This window comes from Marmota marmota, unplaced genomic scaffold (assembly GCF_001458135.2).
Source record: "Marmota marmota marmota unplaced genomic scaffold, marMar, whole genome shotgun sequence".
Taxonomy (NCBI): Eukaryota; Metazoa; Chordata; class Mammalia; order Rodentia; family Sciuridae; genus Marmota; species Marmota marmota.
Window position 1 is genome coordinate 13420500 of NW_026000082.1, and position 19664 is coordinate 13440163.

The window sequence follows — 19664 nt, forward strand, 5'->3', positions numbered from 1 at the left end:
AAAAATTATCCTTTTCATTTTTTTTTCGTTTTTTTTTAACTTTTTATTGTTGGCTGTTCAAAACATTACATAGTTCTTGATTATATCATATTCACACTTTGATTCAAGTGGGTATGAGCTCCCATTTTTACCCCATATACAGATTGCCAGAATCACATCAGTTACACACTCCATTGATTTACATCATTGCCATACTAGCTGCTCTGTTGTGTTCTGCTGCCTTTCCTACTCCTCTACTATCCCTCCCCCTTCCCCCCTCCCCTCCCCTCTTCTCTCTCTGCCCCCTCTACTGACATTCATTTAAGACAAGACATCTTTATTAGTACCTAGGTGATTTAGGACACTTATTTTGCTTCATGTTATAGATGCCTGTACCATCATTTCCCAGTAAGAATAGAGTGTTCTCTGAATAAGGATCAGGGTTGAGTCTCATTCCGCTTTTTTCCTTCTGGTGGCTGGCACATACTTTTTAACGGTTTAGTTGTGTCTGAGTAAATGACTGGGGTGGTTTATGCCTGTGGTCCTGGTGAAATTGGGGCAAATCCACATGGATCTGTGTGTTCACAGATCTCAGATAGTTGTCCCCAGAAATCCTTTTTTTCTCTAATGGCAGATATAATCTGGGTTAAGAAAAATCTGGGCCTCACTTTTACTCAGGGACATCACCACCAGTATAAATTTCTTCAAATGCTATGTAGTTGGGATAGAGGGTGTGAAGTATCACTCCTGGTTGAGAACCACTGTTCTGGTCCAATCAGGGAAACTTGATTACTGAACATTTATCCTTAAAATCTGGCTAAGAAGTTGACTTTTTAGGCCAGGCATGGTGGTGCACGCTGTAATCCCTGCAGTTCAGGAGGCTAAAGCAGGAGGATCACAAGTTTAAGGCCAGCCTCAGCAATTAGTGAGACTGTACACAACTTAGTGAGACACTGTTTCAAAATAAAAAAGGGGTAGGGATGTGGCTCAGTGGCTAAGTGCTCATGGATTCAATCCCCAGTACCAGGGGGTGAAAAAGATGTTGACTTTTTAGGGGTTGGGTGTATAACTCAGTGGTAGACTGCATGCTACATGCACAGGGGCCTGGGTTCAATCCCCAGCATGAAGAAATAAACATCACTTATGGTGCTAAGCAGGAGAATTGCTAGTGAAATTTAGAAGTCAGAAAATAATTAGAGCTACATAACTAAGAGAAAGAAATCATGGAATAATTCAAAGTATGGATAACAAATCTTTGCATAATTTCACTGAATTTAGTTGTAATGAGATTGAGAATGTGAATATTGCTAAGTCTAACATTCCCACATCTATGATGTCTCTTGGGCTTAGGTTTCCCTAGGACACCTAACACTAGGATATCCCCGCTGACTTCACATGCTTCCTTGGATTCTTCAGGAAGAACTAAGCGAAAAGTGGACTTCTCTGAAACTACCTCACATACCAAGAGGTCTCGCTCACATAGAAGTGAGATGTCTTCTCTAGCTCGGAAAACCCCAGAGAAAACTGGAGAGGTTCAACTCTTTTGTGCCAAGGATGATAAGAAGTCCTCACCTAAACTTTGCCTGATCCTGAGAACCCGAGTACCGGCTTTGAAAACCACCCAGATTAGTGAGGAGAAAAGACTTACTCCTGTCAAAGGAGGTCAGAGATCCTTGGTGTCTTCTGTGATTCTGAAACCAGAAAACATCAAAAAGAGGTGACCCAGAGACTTTACCCTGTTCCATGGAGCAAATCAAAATCTTTTGTGTGATTTTATAAAATGAGTGGGTTATAGTCAGATAACTTAGATCAGTGGGTTGTAGATCTGTCACAGAATCACCAGGGAGCATAATAGATTCCTAAGCCTCTTCTCATACCTGGTGAATTGGGCTTCAAGCACAGGGCCCTGGGATTGTATTTTGACATGTTCTTTGAATGATTCTTACATGCCCTGTTGTCATTTGAGGATCATTGTGGTAGAAAGATGTTTCCCAAACCTGCATTGCCTCATAGTTCAGGATTTTATTAGTGGCTGTTGGTTCTTTGCCACTTTTTCACAATCATTTTTAAATCACTTTGTTGGTATTTTAAGGATTCTTTTTTTTCCTGGTGTTTGGGATAGAAGCTATGGCCTTATATGCATGTTAGGTAAACACTCTACCACTGAGCTACATCTCCAGCCCATGTTGGTGTTTTAAAATCGGAAACCATTCTCAGATATAATAACAGAAGATAATACATCTAGAACAAACTTTGAAAGTTGACACTAGATAATATTTGTAGATGAACTGTACAAATGAAAACGTGACCAGCTAGAAATTACATATTAGTGTTTCCTGAATAGAAACTTCCAACACCTAATTCACAATAAGTTGCACAATAAATGCTTTATATATATATATATATGCCTTTCTGCTGACCTTGAACCTGGGTGCAGAGTAAATTCATGAATATATCAGAAACAGAAAGACGAAACTGGGATTACTATGTTCTGGTCTATAGTTGGGAGGTGACAAGTTGGATCTAAATGATAAGATTTAGGCAAACTTTTATCCCTGAGTTTGAGTTCAGTTTCATTTATACATTTTTTAGTAAAATGTGATTAACTCTTTCCAAGATAGCTGAAAAAGAATAAGAGGCAGTTCACCTGACTGTCTTCTAGTGCCTGTTTCCCAAAACTGTTTCCCATAACTTTGCTGTGATATCTTACAGGAAGGTAAAGGAACCAAAAGCTCAAAATCAAGCTACTACTACTTCCCATCGAGTCCGAAGACGGAGTTTTCTCTTGACTTTGAATCAAATTAGGAAGCAGCTACGGTAAGACTGCCCTTGGGTAGCAAGAAAAGCATAAATGTTGAAGGACATCCATGACCTTATCCTTTAATGCCTTTTCTATTGTTTGTTATTTGTGGATTTGTTGATAGCATATCTGGAATTTTGGTAAGTTCCACATAAATGTCATATTATGAAAGGGACAAGAAACACTGCACTACCTCCCATTGTCCCATAACCAGCATTGCCGGCAACTCTGCTGATGGTGTGGAATGCCCAAAAGCATGAAGTTTGATTCTGATAGACCTTGATTTGAATTTGAGGTTTTGAACCAGTGAAATTTGGTTAGGTATTTAACTTTTCTAAGCCTCAGTTTCTCCTCTATAAAGTAGGAATATTAATATACAAATCACAAAGTTGTTGAGGTCCTTAATGAGATAAATAACACCATTAGCAGAATGTGTCAGAAACAAGTGCCTGAGAAATGGAACAAATCCTTTGATACCGGTGGCAGGAGAAGCTATAATGCCTCTTAATCCACACTGACTTTTATGGAGTTCTTATTTAGGCTTGAACACCGAATATGAGAAAATAATATGTCCCTACCTTTCAGGTTTTTAGAAAGTAATAAAAGTGACCAAGAAGAGAAAGAGTTCCTGCCAAAAACAGAGGATTCAGACTCAAGCAATGAGGAGGAAGAAGAATTCACTGGTATACCAAGGAGAAATACCAGATGTGCATCCAGAAACCTGCGACCTTCCTCGAAGCCATCCATACAGAACCCCTCCAAGACACCAAAGAAAGTGGTAAGGTCTTTCAGGGTTTATTTTCCAGTTAAGGGTCCGTTAGTTTAAAGGTTGCAAATGCTGAGATCACATAGTAAAATCTGGATTCTGAGCACAGGTCTGTCATATCTAAAGCTATACCTTTTGAATTGTCCAAGGAAGAATGTACCCAAGTGAACCCAAGATCTGAAAATGAATCAAGTCCACAATGATTTTTGATTTCAAGTTCCTTTTAAGGTCCAGGATCAAATAACCAAGAGCCAAGCTTCCTGATGAAAGTACAAAAACTGACTCCTCAACTTTGTTTCCCCCAGCAAGTGCCAGCAGAGTGCTTTGCACGTGATTAGTGCTCAGTGCAAATTGAATCCAGAGCTGATGAGCTATGTTGTTGGTTTTGTTGTCCAATGCAATATAGCAGAGAAACTGGGAGCACCATGTAGGTGTTGATAATGAACCGTATAATAGTGAGATAGAAGAGAGAAATGGCTGTCTTTTCTGCTTTCTAAGGGACTTTAGCCGAACATTTTAAAATGTTAAGGACCATTTTATGTTCAGATATGTTTCAGAACTGTTGGATAAAACAGTTTAATTTATAGAGCATCTTAATAGTTTGGAATACGGTTGAGAAATACAACATTTTGTAAAGCTGATGGTCATTTTTTCCATATTAAGATGGAACTTGGGTTGAAGTCAAAAGCCTTAAGGAAGGGAGTCCAATAGATTACATATGGTCTGGAGACTGTTTTACCTGGAGTTCCTCAAACATGCAACAGTTCCCTCTTGTTTTGGCATGATTGCATTTCCTGAGTCCCACCAAAAAGAAGGGATACAGACTATGGGGTACCTTCAGCATAATAAAAAAGAACACCAGAAGTCCTTCAGGCTTCTTGTTACCTTCTCAGCCAGGTTTTCTTTTTTTTCTTTTCTTTTTTTTTTTTTTTAATTTTTTATTGTGGGTTGTTCAAAACATTACAAATTTCTTGACATATCATATTCCACACTTTGATTCAAGTGGGTTATGAACTCCCACCTTCACCCCATACACAGATTGCAGAATCACATCAGTTACACATCCATTGATTTACATATTGCCATACTAGTGACTGTTGTGCTCCGCTGCCTTTCCCATCCTCCCCCTCAGCCAGGTTTTCTTATTCTTTGCTGTTTTCTCCATAACCAATAGTTTTTTTTTTTTTTAATATATTTTTTTTAGTTGTAGATGGACAAATACCTTTATTTTGTTTGTTTATTTTTATGTGCTGCTGAGGATTGAACCCAGGGCCATCACGTGCTAGGCAAGCGCTCTACCACTGAGCCACAACCTCAGCCCCCACCAATAGGATTTTAAACAGCCAGAGAGTCTAAGTGCTTTCTTTCTGAGGCAGAGGTGGAGAGATGGTTGTCAGTGGCACACCCACAGTAAAAAGGAGGGAACAGAAGCAGGCCTGCTCTAGCCAGCCAGGAGCAAGGAGAAAAGGAGATAGAACATGAACCTGAGCAGTGATCCTCGGTTTGTAGGGGGAAAATCAGATGAGATTGCTCCATAACTGTGTTGTTGATTGTGGAAGTCCTGAACTAAAGCTTAACCATATTTTTAAACAGGCTGAACAAAAGATCTTAGGTCTCAAACCCAATTTACAGCTCCTCTCCTCTCTTTGACATAGTAGTTGAGATTTTTTAAATTTCTTGTCTTTCAAGAAAATTGTTTTTAAATAGTGTTTTTTTTTTTGTTTTTTTTTTTTTCCTTATATATCTACTTTTTTTTTCTTTTGGTAGTAGGGATTGAACCCAGGGGTGCTCTACCACTGAGATACATCCCTGGCCCTTTTATATTTTGAGAGAGCTTCTTGCTAAGTTGTCTTAGCTGTCCTTCAACTTGGGATTCTCCTGCTTTAGCCTGCCAGTTAGCTGGAGTTATAGGCATGTGCTACCACAACCAGCTTAATCCATACTTTTTCATTCTTTCCCCTTGATTAACACTGTTTCCAGATTCTGATACTATGTGTGTACTTTTCTAATTTACTGTGTAAATTAGAAAAACAGACCAAATTTGGACAAAGTGGGTGTGTAATGTGAGGTAGAGGGGGCAAGTCATGATACTTTATGCAACCAGGAAGACAGGATGTCACCACTTCTCCTCTTTTACCTGATCAATGTGATGTGTCCTGGATGGTGTTTTGCCCTTGTTTTTCCTTCTAAATCATGTTCTTTTTGAATATAGGCCAAGACTAGAGCACTGTGTCTTGCCACTCCCCAGATCCGGAGTCGAAACCTGGCGGCCCCAGAGCCAGCCAACATGCTGGAGGAGGCTCGACTGAGGTAGTGCTATTTTGGAGCAGGAGGGTGGGGCCTCTGCTTCACATAAAATAGGGGAGTGTGCAGTCATTGGTATACATAATAATGGTAGAGAATAAAGTGAGTGTGTTTAGAAGGAAGCCTGTCGAGCAGCATCTGGATGAGCTAATATGGACAGGGTCTTGGGGGAGTCATCTTCCAGTCGACTGCCACCATCTTCTCAGGGACAGGAGCTGATTAGTCAAGATGTACCTCTTAGTATCCTTTAGAACCACATGGGGACTTTTTCAAAATGCAAAAGCCTGGACCCTGTCAGAAATTAAATAATCAGAAACTCTTGTAAGATGAGATCCACTGGAGTGATTGGTTGAGAAAGGAAGTCCATGGAGAACTTTGAGAATGAAGGCATCCCCTTGAGTTTGTGATTCCATTTTCCCACAGAATGCTAGACAGGTGGTTTTCATTTATTATTGAGTAGGTGGTGAGATGCTTCCAAAATCCTCTTTTTCTTCCATTTACTACCAATTGTAGGTTACATGTTTCTGCTGTCCCTGAATCTCTTCCTTGTCGGGAACAGGAATTCCAGGGAATCTACAATTTTGTGGAAAGCAAACTCCTTGACCATACTGGAGGGTAAGTTGTGCTGAGGCAGGCAGTATCTGGGAAAGAGGGCCTTCTTACCCAGGGTCAGGAGGATAAGGGGAACCATTGCTGAAACCCCTAGCTTCTGTAGCAGCTTTTATTTTGTTCTATAAGAGTAGGATTTCTGGGGCTGGGGTTATAGCTCAGCAGCAGAGTGCTTGCCTTGCACATGGGAGGCACTGGGTTCGATCCTCAGCACCACATAAAGCAAATAAATAAAGTTAAAATATTCTTGTGTCCATATTTAAAAAAAAAAAATCTTAAAAAAAAGAAAACGTAGGACTTCTGGACTGGTGATATAGCTCTGTTGGTAGAGTACTTGCCTTGCATGCACAAGGCTCTGGGTTCAATCCCCAGCACCACACTAAAAAAGGTAGGATTTCTGCCTTTCAGAAAAAAATGAAACTAGTCATCTGTAGGTGGGTGGTTTGCATACAGCATTATTTATAGAATGAATGATTTAATGGTCCTACTCCAACCAGCTTTCAAGTATGGTCCTAAGTGTCCCCACATCCAGGGAATCTTAGGGGTCTCAGTGCTTCCTAGCGTGAGGTAGCCAGCAAAGACAGCCTATTGGTATTCCTTTTTTGCCCTAGGTGCATGTATATCTCTGGGGTCCCTGGAACAGGAAAGACTGCCACTGTGCATGAGGTGATACGCTGCTTACAGCAGGCAGCCCAAACAGACGATATTCCTCGCTTTCAATACATTGAGGTCAATGGCATGAAACTGACAGAGCCCCACCAAGTCTATGTGCAAATCTTGCAGGTAAGCAAAGCTGTCTGGCCTTTATGGAAAATAATGTTTCCTACTGGCACATGTTAAAGGAAAGGTTTGCTTAATTTTGTGTATTTCATGTTTATGATGTACCAGGCATCGTTCTTCATGTAGTGGTAGCAATGGTAGCTTACCCACAGGTACCTTAACATTAGGAGCTGGATAAAGAATAAACCTGAAGAAAGTCTTTAGCTCTGAGGAAGTAGATGGCAAGCTATGGAACAGGGATGAGAGGCAGTCCATCATTCAGGCCTCACTCTTGTTCATTAGCTGTGACTTTGGAGCAGGTAATGTCCACATATAGAATGGTGCACAATGGGCTTCTGAGATCAGTGTGTGACTCGTTTGCTTTTTTTTTTTAGCACCAGGGATTGTACCCAGGAGACTTATTTACTGAGCCACATCCCGGGCCTTTTTTCATTTTTTATTTTGAAACAAGGCCTCGCTAAGTTGCTAAGGCTGGCTTTAAACCTGCAAACCTCCTGCCTCAGCCTCCCAAGCCACTGGGATTACAGGCATTTGGCACTGAGACTGGCACTTGTTTGCATATTAAACACACAGTTTTTATCTTCTTTGATGCCTTTTCCTAGTGCCTTTTCCTATCCTTTCAGTTTACGGTTAAGACTAAAATGGAAGGCAGAGAATAGTACACTGAAGTCCTTGGACTAAATAGCTTCCTGTTTTTTAAAGAATTGTATTATCCCAGGGGAATAAAATCCTTACCATTGACCACATATTTTTCCTCAATGCAGAAGCTGACAGGCCAGAAGGCAACAGCAAACCATGCTGCAGAACTGCTAGCCAAGCGATTCTGCACTGGCAGGTCCCCTCAGGAAACTACTGTTCTGCTTGTGGATGAGGTGAGGTGCCCCTGGGAGGACTGGAGAAGAATTGGGCAGTATTTAACTATGATGTCCCAGAAGCAAGTGCTGGCTGGGAGAAAGTGCTAGATCCCTTTTGCATTCATCTAGGCCTGTTCATTGACTTGTTTGCTGTTTTGCTGGTGTGACCTGGGCAACTAAAGAGTGTCATAGATCTTCACTCTAGGATCCTGACTCTCTAATGAACCCCCTTGTCTGTGTCCTTTTCCCTGGTAGCTTGACCTTCTGTGGACTCACAAACAAGACATAATGTACAATCTCTTTGACTGGCCCACTCATAAGGAGGCCCAACTGGTAGTCCTGGCCATTGCCAACACCATGGATCTGCCAGAGCGGATCATGATGAACCGGGTGTCAAGCCGACTGGTAGGTCCAAGGTAGTTCTCAGAATGTTCTTACAAAAAGTCAAGAAATATAGTTTTTGCTAGTCTTATAATTTCTATGTCCGAATGAAAGGCCATTGCATGATTTTCTACAAATATCATTTCTTGACATTCTGCTGACCTGTGCAGTTTTTTGTTTGTTTTTGCAGTATCTGGGATTGAACACAGGGGCACTTTACCACTGAACTATATCCCTACCCATTTTTATTTTATTTTGAGGCAGGGTCTAAGTTTCCCAAGCTGCCTCAAACTTGGGATCCTCCTGCCTCAGGGTTTATAGGCCTTTGCAACCACATCTCACTTGTTTACTTTTAAACTGCATATAGTCCTAGAGTTTATTTTTAACAATAACTAAGCACTTACCACCTGACACCTGTTAGGTACTTGAAGTAGAAGAATGAGCCAGGTAGATTCACACTCTCTCTGGGCTTTGCAGGTCAGCAGGAAGCACAATGTCACATTATAAGAGCATGATAAGGGATGCCCCAGGCTGTGCAGTGCATAGCATAGGTTCTCTGATCCTCCTGGCCACATGGAGTGAACCACCTCTGCATCTACCTATTTCCAAATGATTCTGTTACAATAAGTGGATCTTAAACAAAACAAAAAAGTAGTTTGAGAACTACTGCACTACAGGATACCATTGGCCATTGTCAGTAATGACAGTAGCAGGAAGCAGCAGTAGTCCTGGGAGGAAATGTGTAAATTGTTGTGTGGGCTTGGGATTTAGGTTTGGAGTTCTGAGAGTGATTTTCCACCTGCACAATCAATGGGCAGTCAATGAGTTTGCTCCCCTGTCTTCTTTGCTCCCCAGGGCCTTACCAGGTTGTCCTTCCAGCCTTATACTCACAGCCAGCTGCAGCAGATCCTAATGTCCCGACTGAAGCATTTAAAGGCCTTTGAGGATGATGCCATCCAGCTGGTAGCCAGGAAGGTAAGTTACTTTGGGGAGCTCCTAGGTGTACCCACAAACCAGTCAGCAAGTCTTTGCTGATCACCTGCCATGGGAAAGGCTCTGTGCTGGGTGTTCCAGGGATGAAGAAAACTTTAGGAAGTCCTATAACATAAATACCAAGAAAGAAACAAAGTTCTTAACGATTCCTGTTGTGTGAGTACTTAAAAGGCCATGAGTATTGTGGGATTATATACAAACTAACATTAATTGATTCAGGGAGCAAGCAGTTTTTCATAACTAAAAGGATGGTATAGTCAGGTAGGTGAATCTGACTTGGATTCTGACTCTAACAGTTTAGTAAGCCTGGGGGAAGTTGTAGGAAACTTACTAAGAGCTTCCATTTTCATCTCTGAAAAATGGGAATGATAATAGTTACATCACAAGGTCATTGGGAGAATAAGATGAGATCCTGACTGTGACTTGCAGCAAAGCACACACTCTAGGAGATGTGAGTTGTTGGATATCCAAGCTCTCAAGGAGAATGCCAACTTACATTCAACCACAGACTGTTCTCAGGCTGCTGATAACAAAGTGGGCCAAATATCTGCTTTAAGCTCAAAGAAAAAGACCATACATCTATAAATATTTCAGCACTTAAAAGAATCATAAAGTTATTTCTAGTTTTGTTTTGCCCAAAATTATCTGAACCCTGAGTGGCTACAGCAGCAGCACATGCCAGTGTCTCCTACTTGGAACTAGGTCCTGAATCAGGTGCTTGGTTTAGGTGAGCATGCATGATGTCTGACTCCAAGCTGTGCATTTTGGAAAAGAGTTCCTCAGAGTTTACCCCTGACCCCTCTATGGGTAGAATTATTCATTTCTGCTCTTGTGCATATTCTCAGACTTTTTTTCCTCTGAATGATCCTTCCCCCTCCCCCCTTTTAATCATCTTTATTTGAGGTTATTTTCTCCCTTTTTCCTCCAAGATGCTTTTTTTTTTTCTTTTTCTTTTTTTTTTTTTAAAGAGAGGGTGAGAGAAAGAGAAAGAATTTTTTTTTAATATTTATTTTTTAGTTTTCGGCGGACACAACATCTTTGTTTGTATGTGGTGCTGAGGATCGAACCCAGGCCGCACGCATGCCAGGCGAGCGCGTTACCGCTTGAGCCACATCCCCAGCCCCCGTCCAAGATACTTTTTGGTGGTTGGTTTTGGTATCTGTCTTGCATTGTTGGTGACTTTCCTCGGATGTCTTATTTGTTCATTCAAGTGTAGCTGATTAGAGTTAGATACATGCCTGTAGTTCTGACATCGCAGGAAGCTGTGGCAGGAGGATCACTTGAGTTAATAGCTGGTCTGCCAATAAACTGAGATCCTGTCCCTGCCTCTTCTCCTCCCTCCAGGAAAAAAAAAACAAAAAACAGAAAAACTGGTGGGGAGCTTTGACCACATAAGTAGGTCTTGTTTGCTGTATCAAAATCTGGGGACAGTTACAAAATCATTCATTCTTTCCTACTAGGGTAGTCTGGTTTCCTAGACTAGCTTCTCATGTCTTGCCAAGAGGGCAGTGTTCTGGAAGTGACGGGTATGGAATGGTGCCATAGAGGGGAAACGTCTTAGATTTCAGCATGCATGCAATAATCTGTTTTGGGTAAGGGACACTGCTCTCCTGCAATAAGACCAAGACAGTCCCCAAGATTTTACCTTATCCTTGCAAAGGCCCCAAATTTTCTCATACTGCTCCCTCTGTGACACCATTAATGTGCACCCAACAATATGAAATGAGGGAGGGACCTTGGGTCAGCATACTTTTTCTGGTTGTAAACACTGTAGGCTTTGTAGAACATAACTATGTATTGAGTCTACCCAACTTTGCTTTTGCAAGTGGTTGGGGAACATAGTTTGTTGACTCCTCATCAAGGCCATTTTAAGGTTACTTTCCTAACTTTCTGAACTTTTCTTAATTTTCAGCCAGTCTTCCTGTTTTCTAGCCAAACATTCCTCTTTACCTCCAGTTCTAGTACTACTAACTCCTGAGCATTATGAAGATTTTGTTGTTATTTTTGTTTTATTTTGTAGTGCCAGAGTACTGGGGATTGAACCCTGAAATGTTCTACCACTGAACTAACCCCCTAACCCTCTGCACCCCCTTCCCTTACCCCACCACTTGCTAAATTGCCAAGGCTAGCCTTGAACTTGACATCCTCCTGCCTCAGTCTCTGGAGTCCCTGGAATTACCGGATTATGGGTATAGGCAACCATACTTAGGTTGTCTTTAGCATTCTGAATATTTATTTATTTATTTATTTATTTATTTATTTTTTGGTACCAGGGATTAAACCCAGGTTTAACCACTGTGCTTAACCAGTGAGCCATATCCCCAGCCCTTTTTATTTTGAGACATGGTCTTGCTAAATTGCTGAGGCTGGCTTTGAATTTGTAATCCTCCTGCCTTAGCCTCCCACGCCACTGGGATTACTGACATGCAACACTGTGCCTGATGAATCCTAGTGGTTTTTTAGTAGGATTTTCTAGATATACAATCATATGAGGAACAAAAGAGATAATTGTATAATTTTTTTTCTAATATTTCTATTATTTCCTTCTTTATTATAGTTCCTAAAGCCTCCAAAACAATATGCAGCTACATTGTATAATATTATTTTTGAGACAGGGTCTCGCTAAGTTGCTGAGGCTGGCTTTGAATGTGAGATCCTCTTGTCTCAGACTCCCGAGCCACTGGGATTACAGGGGTGTGCCACTGGACCCAGCCATTTTGAAGATTTTTAATATAACTTCTAAATTGTGTTGCGCATCTGTTTGCTCTTGGATTCCCCAGTCTAAGTCACCACCACTTTTCCATCTCTGTCATTGTTGTAATATTATATTGTTTTTTACTCCTCTAACGCTCCTTTCTTTCCTTTTGTGAGGATTGACTGCTTTTTAATTTATGTACAAAGAAGCATACTTATTTCTTTGTAGGTCTGATTCTGATTTCTGCTGATTCTGATGCACGTGTAGACTTGTTTACTTTTTTTAATGCCTTGACCTGTATTTTACTTTTGCTACTATCCTGTTGTTCCTTTTTCTGAAAATTAATGGAGACCTGAGTTGAAGTAGAGTTCATTTAGAATTTGTTTTTACTTCTAGCGATCACCTAGGGGCACCACCAGTTGTTACCATTTTTTAAAGATTTTTCACTGAGGATTTTAGGAGATGCCACATAAATTTTGGCTCCAAATTCATGTGAAGGCTTGTGGTTAGAAAAATAGGGAGTTTACTTTACTCCACACTCATTAACACCCCATGTCAAAACAGGCAATTTCTCCTGCCATTCCTTCTGTGTAATGAGTCTCATTCATGCTTACACTGAGGCTGTAGTGGAGGTCAAGCTCCAGGTTCATGGAGGGTCTCCCATTAGAGTCCATGATGGTAGGCCCTAGCTTTGTCTTTGTCTTCCCCGCACCAGTGATGGTAAAAAAGAACCTTAAAAGATCACCAATGTTCACAGATATCCTTAGGGTGAAAGCTGCTTTGGATGTTTTCTTGCCTCCCAATGTTCCCCTCTATCTTTGTTTTTAGGTCTCTTAGCATCTCTTGTCCATTCTGTTCACCACTGTTGGGCTGTTTCAATAGGTGGTAGGGATGGTGACGGGAGGAAAGAAAAGTGATAAGGAGGACAAATCTAGGGGACATTCTTACTAATTGACTTGGAGATTAGAGGAAGAAAAGAATATAAGTTGATATATAAGTTGTCCTGGTTCCTAGAAAAATGATTTTTGTTTTCAATGTCTTAAATTTGAGTTCTGAAAACAGATATTATACAAAACATTAAAAACTACCTATAACTCTACTTTCCAGAAATGATTAGTTTTAATGTCTTAGTGTGTTGGGTACGTATATGCCTTTGTAGTTTTCTTTTTAAACTTAGCATATCATGAGTTTTGGAAAATGGTAATCATTTCAGAGATATTGCCCAGCAGTCTGATGGTAGTCAGATGAATGGTGAAGATTGCTGAGAATACTGGGAATAGAAACTAACAGGCCCTTGCAGACTGTGATGATTCTGAAAATTCCTGGGAGACATGACCTTTTAAGTCATTGTGGGAGAGGGTAGAGGGTTCCTGAGAAGGGGGATCAGAGCCGTTCAACCTCGCTGCTTGAGTGAGGAAGGAGCAACAGCAGAGCTGTGGACAGGGTTGGTCTGATTGATTCATTTCACCACAGACTCCTCTGGGTCCTCCAGCTTTGTGGGGTTTTTCCCTTCCCCTGCCCTTGATTCTGGTTCTCTTAGCCATTGATTGGGCCATCCCCCCAAATAACCACATGCTGCAGAGGAGCTAGCTTCTGGCTTTATCTCCAGATAGACTCCCCCTCAGCCTCTGGCCTTGGCTGGCTGCTTCTGGGGGCACTCTTCCCTCTCCATGCAAGGAACAAGAATTCTTGTGTTTGTGGATGGTTCATTATCTTGGGGTTAAGGGTCTTCTGTCTTCTTCTTCTTCTTTGTTTTTTTTAACTAAATTCCCTGAATAATAAATAAGGCTGAGAATTTTTACCTTTTCCATCGTGGAGTTATCCATAAAACCAAGACAAAGGTTTGGACTTAGAACTAGAGTCCCAGGTATGATGTTAATAATTTAGTCCTATACATCCACAAGGTTTCCAGGCAGGGCTAAGTCCTAAACTGTGTAGAAGTCCATTCTCAGAATTGCTTTTCCTGTTCAGCTGAACAAGAATCTGCTGGTGGGGCTGGGGATGTGGCTCAAGCAGTAGCGCGCTCGCCTGGCATGCGTGCAGCCCGGGTTCGATCCTCAGCACCACATACAAACAAAGATGTTGTGTCTGCCGAAAAACTAAAAAAATAAATAAATATTAAAAAAAAAAAAGAAAAAAAAGAATCCGCTGGTTATTCTCCTGAGCTGAGATGGGGGGGAACCTCAGAATGAAATGTTCCTGTTGTAGGTAGCAGCCCTCTCTGGAGATGCACGACGTTGCCTAGACATTTGCAGGCGTGCCACAGAAATCTGCGAGTTCTCCCATGAGAAGCCTGACTCCCCTGGCCTGGTCACTGTGGCCCACTTGATGGAAGCTGTGGATGAGATGTTCTCCTCATCGTATATCACTGCCATCAAGTAAGATGTTTGCTCCCTGAATCTCCTTGAAAGACCAATGGCAGTCTACAGCCAGGGAAGGCTTTGGAAACTGGCTTTCCTTTCTGAACTTCAACTCATTTGACTTACTTTACTAAAGACATAATTTTTTTTCTTAGGGGCATAGGTCAGTCAGGGAGGCAGAAACAAACCCAAGACAACAGGTGAATACCTGTCATTTTACTGAGCTACTGTAAGGAGTTTAGTGAGTAAAACCACTATGGGAACAAGAAGGAAGCAGTTGGCTTCTCACTGCATGTTGAACTCATCTCATGAAATGAGAACACGGATGTTTTTGAGGTGCTAGTGTAATTCCAGGTGCAGTTAATTTCTGTATTCTCCCTTTTCCAAAGTGGTGTATTTTCTTTATCAGTTTGAGACTTATCAAGGGAGGAACCTTATTGAACTACATAAAAAATAGTTTCCCAGTGTTTCTCCTTCTCTCTAAAGACAGAGAAGCTTTGTTTAGCTTTCCTTGGGGTTGGTGGTGCAACCTTATGAAAACTCACATCTCCTCATTTCCTTTAAGAAATTCCTCCATCCTGGAACAGGGCTTCCTGAGAGCCATCCTTGCAGAGTTCCATCGGTCAGGACTGGAAGAAGCAACATTTCAACAGGTGGTTGATCTTCTTTTCTCAAATCCTTCTAGATTTTAGTCTGGGGCTCAAAAAATAGATGAAAATTATAATCAGTGTATAATAGTTTGTCTTTATTTTGAGCCACCCTGACTTTGCTTAAGAATACCAGATTAATACCTATTTTTATGTGATTTTAAATAGTTTGTTCTTTTTAATTTATACATAATAATTGTACCCTTTTTTTTGGTACTGATTGAACCTGGGTGCTTAACCACTGAGCCACATCCCCAGTCCTTTAGAGACAGGGTCTTGCTGAGTTGCTTAGGGCTTTGCTAAATTGCTGAGGCTGGCTTTAACTCACCATCCTCCTGATGTTTGGAGCCTTTGAAAATCTTCTACTCTAGTTCTTCATGAAAATGTGGAGTAGGTCATTGTAAACTATAGTCACCCTTCCATGCTATAGAATCTAGAACTCATGGGCTGTTGTGTTGTGTTGCAGAAGAAGATGCCTTTAGCAATTGATTTCTGCATATTAACTTGAAGGCCTACTATGTGCCAAACTTTATTCAAGAAGTGAGATGAACAAGCCAAAATTACTACTCTTTAGACAGCTTATGTTAGAATGGAGACAAGGCTTTCAGATTGAGGCCATGTTTGAAAACAGTCATCAAATTGGTCTATGAAGAGCATAGTTTGAATTAGATCATCTAAAAAGAATCATTAGGGCTCTTGCCTTAAAACTGGTGTTTGTAGGTATTTGTTAAAGATTTTTATGAGAGTATGTATATCTGTGTGAGTATATATTAGAGGGAACAGGAAAACATTTTCCCTTTAGCTTCTTTAATAGGTCAGTTATAAATTCTTTTGGGGCTAGGTGCAGTGGCACATGTCTGTAATCCTGGCAACTTGGGAGGCTGAGGCAGAGGTTTGCAAGTTTGAAGTATACCTCAACTTAATGAGATCCTATTTCAAAATAAAAATAACTGGGAATATAGCTCAGTGATAAAGCACCCCTGTGTTCAACTTCTAGTACCAAAAAATTTTAAAAAGTATTAAAAATAAATGGTTTTGTGAACATTTAGTTATGGATCATATTTTTGCCCTTTATTGTCTCCTTCCAGAGAAAGTTCTTTTATGAAGAGTGACTTTCATTTTAGTTTGTTAACCATTTCCTGAACATCTCTCTGCAGTATGCCATTAACTGTAGTGTGCGCTTGGAACCCCAAGCTGAATTGGTTAACATCCTTGCTCTTATTACATTCCCAGTCTTGGTAGAAGGGAATATTTATATTCTAAATATAAATATTTAGAATTGAGTGACCATAAATGCTACTGACTTGATTGACCCGGTGAGGAGCATTAGGGTAGCAATCTGTGTTTGCAGCTTCCTCCTCCCTCCCTTTATTCCTTTATTCAGTTTTCTCTTTGAGCCTTTGTGCTTTGCAGGAGTCATGCCTTGGCATCTGCTCATTGTATCTGATAGAGTACCCATGTAGCAATACATGACTTAAATGTTGTCAGTTCAATTGTGAAACTCAGACCACGTCTATCAGGACTATTTCTGTAATAATGACAGTTAATAGTCATATACCTATTAACCCATAAGGAATGTGCATTATGTTTTATAAGTAAAACTGAAGCTCAAAACAGTGAACTTGCCCAGTATTGCATGTTTAGGCAAATGATAGCCAAGAATCAGGCATGCTGCTTTCTGATTCACAGGCTGGCATTCCATTCTCCATTAATGCTTCTGGATTATTTGTTATCCTGGGCAGCAGGTATCTGTAATTTTCCCAAGGAAGCAATGGTCAGATACTGACCCAGGACTTCCCTTCCTCTTAACCTGTCCTTTTTGTATCTAGATATACACTCAACATGTGGCCCTGTGCAGGATGGAAGGACTGCCATACCCAACCATGTCAGAAACCATGGCTGTGTGTTCCCGTCTGGGCTCTTGTCGCCTCCTCTTGGTGGAGCCCAGCAGGAACGACCTGCTCCTTCGCGTGCGGCTCAACGTCAGCCAGGATGATGTGCTTTATGCGCTGAAAGAGGAGTGAAAACCTTCTAAAGGACAACTGTTTTTTAAAGATCCCCATTTCCTTTTTCTAAACTTATTGAAGTAAAATATACAAAATGACTATCATGTGTTTTCGAATTTTCTGTTAAATGATTTGCTTTTTCCAGAATCTTTGAGAACTTTATAGTCAATACAAACATTCAAAGTATAAAACCAAACTGTCCTTCCACCATAGGCCCGAGGTCACTGGTTTTTATTATTTTAAATAAAATTGATGCTCAAAAAGGTGAAGTGATCTCTAGCAACATGCCTAGAAATATATTTTTAAAAAACATATAACATTAAAAAATTTACAATAGAAACAAATCTTCATGTATAAAATACTTATTTTGGCAAATTAATTTTAAGTTACTAGGAAGAAATCGAATAAAGAGATGCAATCGTTGTCTAGATGCAAGTCTTGGCACAGTTTCTTATATTACTTTGGAAGTTAATTCTAATATTTATATGGAAACTAAAAATAAGACAAACTGATATTTAAATCCTTATGTGAGAAAAACAACCGCACCCAGAAATGTTTGGCCTGAATCTGTTGATGAGAGAACTATCAGACAAATCTAAATTAAGGGAGAAATGTTCTGCAAAGCAATTGTTGCACTCATTTTAAATATCACAAAGAAAAATCAAAACAAAAACCCCAAATATCCAAGACCAAAGGAGAATAGAGATATGAGAACTAAATGCACTGGGTAAGCCTTAATTGGGTCCTAGATTTAAGAAATACAATTATAATCCAGGTATGGGACATAGGCCTATAATTTCTGTTCAAGGTCAGCCTAGGCAAAAAATAGAAAGGGATGGGGCTATAACACAGCAGCAAAGTATCCTTCGGTTCAATCCCTCCTGGGGAGAAAGCATATTCTCATGTATATATAGCCTATTATAATTGGCTGAGGATCAGTATCAAAATATTTTTTTAAGCCATTTCACATCAAAAACCTGTATATACAGCCCCCACACAGGGGCTGGAGTTGTGGCTGGGTGGCAGAGCTCTTGCCTAGGATGTGTGAGGCACTGAGTTTGCTCCCTAATGCCACATTAAAAAAAAATAATAAATAAAGATATTGTCCATCTATAACTAAACAATATATACGTATTTTAAAAAAGACTGTAGTTATATGGCATAATTGGAACCCAAATGCTTCACTGATGGGCATAAGAAAATGTAATGACAACTTTTGAAACAATGTGATCGCACAATCTGAAAAAATGTAAGAAATCCTATGATTCCCTTCCTAGTAATATACTCTGGAGAAATTCACATATAAGTACTATGAGTTAGGTACAAGAATGTTCATGGCACTGTGATGGCAGGCAATTGAAAAAATGACAATTCATTTTCATACTATGGAACTCCAGAAAGGAAAATCTAAAAATATGTGGATGAACCCTGCAAACAGGGTTGAGTAGAAAAAGTTCCAATTATGCAGTATGATACGAAACTTACAAAAATAGAAATGTTCAGGAACAATAAACCCCACTCTCAAGATCGCAGATGTCTCATAAGTTTACTGTACTGAAGATGTGCAGGTGGCCTCAACCATATTGCGGTTTAAGAAAAAACTTGGAGTAAGTGTCCATGAGGCTATGCTAAGTCCCACACAAATAGCAACTACTGAGTGCCTATTGTGTACCATGCTCTAGATACCCAATAGAAATAGGGAAATTTTTTTACCTTTGTGGAGTTTGCATTCTACTAAACTTGAAATGTTGTATGTCTTTGTATATACCTTAAACATTCCATTATAAAAATGTTAAACTTTAGAAGGAGTGAGAAAAAAAATACGGAAGTGGAATCTCAAAACTGATGAAGCCAGGGGCTGGGGTTGCCGCACAGTGGTAGAGCGCACGCCTGGCACCTGGCACGTGTGAGGTAGTGGGTTTGCTTCTCAGTACCACATAGAAATAAGTAAATAAAATAAAGGTATTGTGTCTATCTACAACAACAACAACAAAATTTTAAAGTCATGAAGCCAGGGGTAATGGTGCACGCCTGTAATCCCCATACTCTGGAGGCTGAGACAGGAAGTAACAAGCTCTATGACAGCGTCGGCTAAAGAGCTGTTAAGTGTAGTATCCCACAGAGATCGAGTCCTCGCCTCACATGAAGGGCCTGGGTTCGAAAACTAACACCAAAAAAGAAAAATGATGTCCCTTCTCTGGGAAGTTATCCCAAAACAATGAGATGTAAAAGCCTTTTATCCAAGGAAACAGGAAAATTCTGGAAATCACTAATAGTATTAGAAGATAGGAATGAATGGCCATAAACTTTTTAAAGTGTTTTCCAGAGTTGCAATGCGCTTTGCTTCTTTTATTCTGAAGTTCCTACCCGCCTTCTGAATGGAAAGGGGGCGCTGAATTATGAAAATTACGGAGAGATCCACTTCGGAGACTTGATTAGAAAGGTCTACAACCAGGGTGGCCAGCACAGAAGTCCCGCCTCCTCGTACCG

The 19664-nt window shown here is 40.4% G+C and overlaps 1 protein-coding gene across 1 annotated transcript in view; it reads left to right on the top strand.

Moving 5' to 3' along the window:
• The window catches only part of Orc1 (origin recognition complex subunit 1), a 31743-nt gene extending 14134 nt beyond the window's left edge, over positions 1-17609 (top strand). The window contains exons 7-18 of the mRNA XM_015484997.2: positions 1330-1696; positions 2692-2796; positions 3365-3557; positions 5758-5855; positions 6363-6464; positions 7070-7241; positions 8003-8110; positions 8348-8497; positions 9329-9448; positions 14370-14539; positions 15087-15174; positions 16998-17609. Of these exons, the coding sequence (XP_015340483.1) occupies positions 1330-1696; positions 2692-2796; positions 3365-3557; positions 5758-5855; positions 6363-6464; positions 7070-7241; positions 8003-8110; positions 8348-8497; positions 9329-9448; positions 14370-14539; positions 15087-15174; positions 16998-17192 (1868 nt within the window). The 3' untranslated portion in view covers positions 17193-17609. The remainder of the gene's footprint in view (positions 1-1329; positions 1697-2691; positions 2797-3364; positions 3558-5757; positions 5856-6362; positions 6465-7069; positions 7242-8002; positions 8111-8347; positions 8498-9328; positions 9449-14369; positions 14540-15086; positions 15175-16997) is intronic.
• The last annotated feature ends 2055 nt before the right edge of the window (positions 17610-19664 follow it).